The sequence below is a fragment of the Papilio xuthus genome, unplaced genomic scaffold, assembly GCF_000836235.2.
Source record: "Papilio xuthus unplaced genomic scaffold, Pxut_1.1 DF827756.1, whole genome shotgun sequence".
Taxonomy (NCBI): domain Eukaryota; kingdom Metazoa; phylum Arthropoda; class Insecta; order Lepidoptera; family Papilionidae; genus Papilio; species Papilio xuthus.
This window is the reverse complement of record NW_013530893.1, coordinates 5438466-5447321: the sequence shown is the minus strand read 5'-3', so window position 1 is coordinate 5447321 and position 8856 is coordinate 5438466. Positions and strand designations below refer to the sequence as shown.

General features: G+C 36.1%; 1 protein-coding gene across 1 annotated transcript; it reads right to left on the bottom strand.

Moving 5' to 3' along the window:
• Positions 1-535: 535 nt before the first annotated feature.
• Positions 536-8856, bottom strand: LOC106116379 (myrosinase 1-like). Its single transcript, XM_013310193.1, has 10 exons — positions 8764-8856; positions 6457-6566; positions 5689-5836; positions 4701-4867; positions 3886-4146; positions 3388-3476; positions 2694-2841; positions 1982-2145; positions 1064-1216; positions 536-664 (listed from the first exon to the last, which is right to left on the bottom strand). The coding sequence occupies exons 1-10, from the start codon at positions 8790-8792 to the stop codon at positions 551-553; spliced, it is 1383 nt and encodes a 460-aa protein (XP_013165647.1). The 5' UTR covers positions 8793-8856; the 3' UTR covers positions 536-550.

Genomic DNA, 8856 nt, shown 5'->3' with positions numbered 1-8856 from the left:
TTAAAAATAAATTAAAGAAATTTGTTAGTAAAATGTAATGTCTGACTACTGGTAAAATTTTCATGTTCTTGTAAAATTGTTTCTCGTAAGTGAATTTTGTAAATTCTTTGAGAAATAAAGATCTTAAAACCATAGTCAAACACGCTGGCCAAGTGCGGGTTGATTGACTTCACACATATCTTTTGAATTTCTTCTCAGATAAATGTACATATGTAAATCATAATCGAAAAACACATTGGTACATGGCGGGATTCGAACCCAGGACCTGTAGATTGCAAGTCAAGTGCTTGACCACTGAGCCACCGACGTTCTTTTAATACTATAAGCATTTTCGATTATTTATTTAAGTTCATAGCTTTCACATATTTGTTTTACATCGATTATATATTACTTATTATAAATACGAATGTTTCGATGAATGGTATCTCCAAGACGGCTGAATAGATCTCGATGAAATTTGGCATACATCTAGAACATAGTCTGGAAGAAGACAAAGGCTACTTATAAACTTTATTTAATTCCGCGTGGACGGAGTCGCGGGCGACAGCTATTATTTAAATAAAAATATATACCCATATCCATCTGTCCATTCAAAATTGTCTATTAGTGACCAATATGTGTAACCAAAAACTTTGGCACCATCCTCCCAAATAGACAATAGAACCTGCAAAATTAAATAAATAAGTAACGATTCAAAAAGGTAGCATATAACTGTAATAACCTAAATTTACTCCTCTTCCCTTCCCATCACTAAGTTCCAACAAAATGATTTGACAGGGAAGGGGACATGATCGCTTAATATCAGGTAATTTGCCACTCTTATTAATGTTATAAATGCGAATGTTAAGATGATTAGATGTTTCTTAAAAGGTATTTCCAGAATAGCTGCATGGATCTTGCTGAAATTCAGCATAGATGGATAACATAGTCTGAAAGAACACAGAGACTACTAATATTTTTTTTTAATTCAGCGCGTACGAAGCTGCGGGCTAGTATTCCATAAAATAGACTACTCGAAAGTAAAAGAAAAAATGTTTTGCATGAACGTGTTAAGTATTTTTACCTGTTCCAAATAATCTTTGATAAATTTGATCCTGTCAGGATCATTTAGTTTATGTCCTGATGTCGAATATCCGTTCTCAGTGATGAAGAAGGGTAGGTCGCCGTATTCCTTTCTTAGCCAGGCTATCATACGTCGCATACCTTTAGGATATACCTAGAAACCATATATAAATAACTTAAATCCGTATGTACAATATCAAGGCCGGCTTTTGCATTCCGGCGCCCTGGGCGTAATTTTTGTGGCGTCCCTTTTTTGTTTCGGGGGAAATCTTTCAAATATAGGGTATTCTGGGGGCGCTCTATCTGCCTAGCGCCCAGGGCCGTCGCCACACCTCGCCCTACCCTAACGCCGTTTGTATAATGTAATTTAAAAGTAACCTTATTTTGTGAGCCTTTGACCATTGTAACTTGTATTTGGTACTACATTGAGCGTATTGCTAACAGAGAATTAATAGATTGAGTTCTAAATAAGACCGCCATATAAGACCAAGACCAATATGATAAATGCAAATACTTAGATGGATAGAAGATTGGAAGGTATCTCCAGAACGGCTAAACGGATCTCGATGACATATAGAGCATAGTCTGGAACACATAGGCTACTAATTATGTTTCTTTTTATGACGGAGTTGCGGGCGGCAGCTAGTAATTCTATAAATGAAAATTAATTTTTAATGAAAATATTAGCAGATTTTTAGTAAATTTACTAATATTTCTTTTACCATTCCAACTAAGCTCTAGGCTTGTGCTAGGCTATGGTTTACGGCAATAGTCGAATGGCGGGATTCGAACACCCGACCTCGTGATCGGAAATCCGTACCCTTAACCATTAGGCTATTGACGCTTTAATTGAAAAAAAACTTTTACGAATGAACGTCCTGTAGGCGCCGTGCCATTTATATACTATTTGGTAACTTACCAACATCATTTCTGAAGCTCCCGAAGGCCAGCTCGGATCGGAGACCAGTACAGCGTTGAGTTCCGGTGATCCTGTCAGGAACCAAAAACCCGTGTCCTCGCCCGGCTGTGCGGGGCGGATGAGACGCGTCGTATAATGGTTGAACGCATAGAAATCATACGACCCTGTCGTTGAAGAATTACTTGTTAGTTAGAAGTCTATATGTTGCAGTTGTTTACTTCATTTAATTCAAGAATCAATAAAAGCTTTTAACATTGGTAAAGCTAAAGGTATCGCCAGGTAATTTAGGCTAGATCTAGGGTACGAGGGACTTCGTAGGAAAAAGTCTTTTGTTTTTCCAAAGGCGATGCTTATTAGCATAGTAATAGAAGAAACTATTAAGTAGTTTTTGAGTTACCTATGTTAATCTATTGGAATTGTAAATATTATAAGCTTCTCGAAGTAGTTTACTAATACTTTTTCGATTCTCTAGAGAGGAGGAGGGAATATTCTTTTACTGTATGTCCTATTTATTTTAAAGACCACACTAAATCAGTAACTTGATTTCGCCAAAACAGCGATGTGATTGCCCATAGACAATCGCAAAAACTTAGATTAGAAGGTTGCAGATGTGTTGCCTAAGTTTTTTCGATTGTCTATGGGCAATCACATCGCTGTTTTGGCGAAATCAAGTTATTGATTTCTTGTGGCAACTTATACTATGAAAATATACCTCTTATTAATTTAATTTCTTCTTTAGTGAAACGCGGCAATCTTGAAATGTTAAATCCTTGTTTTCTGCTGTAGTCTTCCATGAACCTTTCAATGGACGGTGGCCAACCACCTTTCTTGGAATATATTGGATGCGAGTAACGTCCAGCCTATAGACAAATAGAACCTATTAGTAGTTTTATACATTATTCACTAGAATTGGCGCGAATGACGTGCTTTCGTTACAACGCCCAATGTCAAAATGAATAGTGAAGGGGCACAAACGTCGACATTTTAGTAAGGCTAGTGTTGCGTCAATACACTGTCACATTTTCGGTTTTTCTTCCTAACAGTAGACATCGATTTTATAACCCTTAGTTTAATTGAACGTATGGATCACAATGTTTCCTAACGTGTGAACTTTACTGTTGTTTTTTCACGATGTTTTTCCTTCACCGTAAGAACGTCGGATAAATGTACATATGTAAATCTAAAAACATATTACATAGCGGGATTCAAACCCAGGTCCAACAGATTGCAAATCAAATGCTTAACCCCTGAGCCATCAACACTATAAAACATAAAGCAAGTGTAAAATGCAATATTTCAGCTTACGATAGTCTAAGTACGAGCCATCACTATCCCTTTGCTGTTATACATCGTTAATAAAGTAACTACAGGATGTATTTTTTTTTAAAGTAAATGTATAAACTTACAGAGTGTTGTAATCCCAATTCTGCTAATTCTTCGTCAGCGGGTGTTAATGGTTCTATCCATAGTAAATTGTTAGCAAAAGATACTTTACCTACAAACAAAAACATGATTAATTTAAGCAATTCGTACAAGGCAACGTAAATCGTCGTGAAAATCGCGTTGCACGCTCCGTACACACAACGTTGTTACGCGAGTCGTCTATTACAGTCGTCGAGACTACATAACTGAACCTCTATTAATTGAATTGTGTAAGTCGAAGTAAATTCTTGTGTATTAATGGCCTTAGGCATATTAAAAATGTAGTAAATTAAACATTGCACAAAAGATTATAATTAATTAATTCGTTTTCCACATGACTCGAATATATCGAATCGAACCATCAAATTATCACCATATGACCTAAAACTATGTAATACGTACTATGTCAAGCTTTCGATTTTCAAGGGTAGGAAATTAACTTCCTTGACTGTATTCACAAAATTAAAAAAGTAATAACTCACCATGTTGTGTAGATCGATAGTACCTATCGTAGATTCTATAAGCTTTAGCGTGCGCGATAAGCATATGTTTATTACATAAATATGTGCCGTAAATAGGTTCCTTAATACCAGGTGCTGTGAGACCGCTATTATATCCAAAATCACAAACAGATATAGCTTCGTTTATAGTTAACCAAGTCCTCACGCGATCGCCGAAGGTATTGAAAACGTAATCAGCGTAATCAGCAAAGTAATCGGCTATCAATGGATTTGTCCAACCACCTTAAAAGTAAAAAACTTTGAAACATGTATTAAAGTTTATGTAGAGTTGAAAAGTCTTTAGTGCAAATTTAGAAACGGCAGAACTGTCCGTTTCCAAAACGTAGCAATCAGATAATAGCAACCGATCAAGCAGAGGTTTGGCGCTCTCGGGCAGCCTTGAATCGGAATGCTAAACTCGAAATTGAGCCCAAGCCGAGGTAGGTCTCTTCACCGTGAGAACGTCGGATAAATATACATATGTAAATCGATAAACAAATTGGTACATGGCGGGATTCGAATCTAATACCTGCAGATTACAAGTCTGCTTAACCACTGAGCCATCGTTGATCTTATACAACACCTATTTCAGCACTAGCAGTATGTAAACATTTATTAATTTATAAGTAACTAGCTTAAGAATTTTTGTGATTTTTAATAAAGAACCCTAATGTGTAACCACAACATGCCAGGGCAGCAACATGGCGGTATAGCGCAGCTCCAAAAAAAACATATTTCAGTTTTGCTTCACGGTGTAGCGCCATCTGTTGGATGTAATATTTTTCCGAATAACTAACCTAAATCTTGTATTGATTGTGGCAAGTCCCAATGGTACAAGGTGACAACAGGCTCTATCCCCTTAGCTAGGAGTCCATCAATCAGTTTGTTATAGTAGTTTTTACCATCTTCACTCTTATTGTTTATAAATCCAGATGGCAAGAGACGTGGCCATGAGAGGGAGAATCTAAAATTAAATAAATGTAATGTAAATGTAAAAAATATATAATAATGTAATCATAAATTTACATAAATTAAATTAAAAAAAAATCTGAATGCAAAAGTTTTATTTATTTAAAGTATATTTCCACTGCTGTACAAAAAATGTTTATTTCGGTAATTTGTAGAAAACCTGAAGCAATTATGTTTGGAACAGTGTTTCCTAAGTTAATTCAGTATTATTTTTTTGCAAATATCTTCGCGACTCTAAATATAGCAGGAGTCGCTGCGCACGATACAATGTTAGGGTATAAAGGTAGGTAAGGGAGGCGTACAACAGCGGCATATTGACCTTAAGCCACTAAAAAAAGACATGTCCTTTATCTAGATTTCCAGGGTGGACTGGTTGATATCGCTCAAAACGGAAAGTCCCTTGCCCACATACATATAAGTTTAGTTTCAATTAACCTTAAAATTACTAAACTCATCGTTCACCACCCTGCCTCGTGATCGCCGCGGTGTACGCTTGCCAACGCCTATCTGTCACTGTTTAAGCAGAATAAAGATTCGATCTTGCTGGCTACTGACGCCTCTCTTGCCGCTTGCCAATTTTATCCTCAATCGGCGACGTCTAGGACGTGGCACATCGGCGTTTGATGCGCGATGGATGTTTGTCAGAAGACATCTCTAGAACGACTGTTTAGATCTCGCTGAAATTTGGCTTAGACATAGCGTGGAAGAACACATAGACTCCTTATTAAGATTTTTTTTAATTTAATGTGGGCAGAATCATGGGTGATAGCTAGTCAGAAATAAAGTGTTTCATTATATCTAAGTTTGAATTATTACCTGTAAAAATGAAGTCCTATGTCACTGGCTATATCAATGTCTTGCTGCCAATTATGATATGAATCGGCCGCTACGTCTCCATTTTCACCATTCTTTATTGCATCAGGATTGGTATGCACAAACCGATCCCAAATGCTCTCGCCTTTATCTATAAATGTAACCATAAACACATTACTAACTAGTCTATGGTATTATCTATGATAGAGTATGCAGCAACATTTGCTACCCAATCGGATCTCTGCAATCAATACCACAACTACTGTTAGGAAGAAAATCCGACACTTTGCCGGTGTATTGACGCAACACTAGCCATACTAAAATGTCGACGTTTATGTCCCCTCACTAATCATTCTGACACTTGACTTTGTCACGAAAGCGCGTCATTCGCGCCAAAGGATTCTAAATAATAATGTCTAAAACTACACAGAAAACAAGCGTGAAGTGGATCTAATTCCGCGTTCCGTACGACGAGTGTGGCAAAAGCCAGTTGTAGTCCTCTTTCCTTTCCCACTCTTTTTTCATAAAGAAAGGAAGGGTAGGGTTAAAGAGTTTAGTAAGCAAAATATCCACTTTTTTACTCCCTTCTTCAGTTCACACAGATTTCTATGGACAGCTGTGACTTCGTTGTTTCGAAATAATCAGGTGGCCGCTTGTTCGTTTACAACCTTTTATTATAAAACATACAGACGAATTGAGATCCTCCTCCTTTTTGATACCAAATACTGATAATAAGATACTTTATGTTGGTAATTAATATGATTCTCTTACCACTAACGTTCCAAGCCCCTTCAATTTGATACGAGGCAGTGGCGGCGCCAAATATAAAACCAGGTGGAAATTCCCTCGAGTTTTTACACCAAACAGCACTTACCAATAAGCTGTTAAAGATAAAAAGAAAATAAAATTACTTAATATCTGACATTTCTCTCTTTGAAAAAGCAGTCTTTTGTTATACAAGTGTTCGTAAGTCGCAAAAAATATAAGTAATCTGCAGAACAGCTGCATACATCTTGCTGAAATTTAAATAGATGTAAGATAATCTGGAAGATCACATAGGCTACTAATTCTGTTTTTTTTTATTCTACTCGAACGGAGTCGTGGGCAACACCTAGTCTCACTAATATTATAAATGCAAAAGTTTAGATGGATGGAAGGATATTCAAAACAGTTGCACGGATCTCGGAGGAATTTTGATAGATGAACATAATCTTAAAGAATATATTATGATACTTATTAAGTTTTATCGATAAGAGTCGCGGGCGACAGTTAGTTTCAAATAAAATGGTGGCTATGTTTTTCCTCCAACTAATGCAATTTGACTCCGTACATAAGTTCTTTATTATTTGAGATAAAATAAAGATAAAATTGTTGGGATTATGTTCTGGAATAAGTGATAAAATGTTTTATTAATACTCAAGTAATAAACGTGTAATCGTTTTACGATTCGCTTACTGCGTCATTAGCATGCTAAATACGAGTACATACAATGCGCATCAACAAACATCTAGCCTAATGGTTAAGATTACGGATGTCCGATCACGAGGTCGGAGGTTCGAGTTCCATTCGACTATTATCGTAAACCATATCCTAGCACAAGCCTAGAGCCTAGTTGGAATTGTAAAACTTTCTTTTTTCCTTATAACTTTAGTCTGTTAATTTTTTTTAATTTAAAAGTGACAAAAGAGTAATTAATTAATGTTAATTATTTACTAGCTGTCGCCCGCGACTCCATCCGCGTGGATATATAAAAAACTTAATTAGTATAGCTCACCCATCCATCCATCGATATCACATCCATCTAAACATTCGCATTTATAATATTAGTAAGTTAAATAAAAAGCAGCTCTTCAAGGCATAAATTTGAAAAAATAATAATAAATAGTATCCTATGTCCGCCTGCTGGCTCTAAGTTACCTCCTCACCAATTTTCAGCGATATCGGTAAAGCCGTTCTCGAGTTATAAATAGTGTAATTAACACGACTTTCGTTTACATATATATAGATTATATGCTTTTTTGTCTGATCGTCTCAAGATAGTGAACTTTTTATCTAACTGATGATAAGAGAACATTTTATTTTGTATGAGAATTTCTATTTATTTAAATTACATTGTGACATATGCTAGCAGTTGCCCACGACTTCATCTGTCTATGTTACCCGGGGATAGTGTAGTTTCTCAACAGTGAAAGAATTCTTCAAATCGGACCAGTAGTTTCGGAGTTTACAGATAAACAAATCTTTCTTTTTATAGATATTACTAGCTGTCGCCCGCGACTGCGTCGTCACGGGATTAAAAAATAGTAGCCGATTCTCAGACCTAAAGTAGGTATAAGTATATAGTATCATCATCATTAGCTCCCTATACGTCCCCACCGAGGGGCTCGGAGCCTACACTATGTTAGGTATTAGGCCATAGTCAACCACGCTGGCCAAGTGCGGGTTGGTTGACTTCACAAATATCTTTGAATTTCTTCTTAGATATGTGCGGGTTGCATCACGATGTTTTCCTTCACCGTAAGAATGTCGGATAAATGTACATATATCGAAAATAGAAAAACACATTGGTACGCGGCGGGATTCGAACCTGGGACCTGCAGATTGCAAGTCAAGTGCTTAAAACCCTGATCCACCGACGCTTCGACCTACTGCATATGCATACAAAATTTCATAAAAATCGGTCTAGCAGTTTAGGAGTATGGTAACTAAAACTAGCTTTCTCCCGCGACTCCGTCCGCATGCAAATTAACAAAAATTTAAATAAGTAGCCAATGTGTTCTACCAGATTATGTTTTACATCTATGCCAAATTTCAGCAAAATCCGTTGAGCCGTTCCAAAGATCCATCCATTCGCATTTATAATATTAGTAAGAAGTAAGATTACAGATAGACATAATATTAAAATATAAAAAGAGATAAAATAAAAATAATCTGTTGTAATACCGTAAAACATTATATATTATACTTTTTAAATCGTGAATATTTAATGGTCTTCATTATTTTGTACTGGTAATATTAACTACTCACGTTGTAAACATAATATCAAAATAATTGCAAAGAAAACTTTATAAATCATACCTGAATACTGCTGTTTTAAGAAAAAACATTTTTCATGATTAATTAACTTAAATTATAAATTATATTTTTGCAAGAGTACCGCTTGCGTATAAA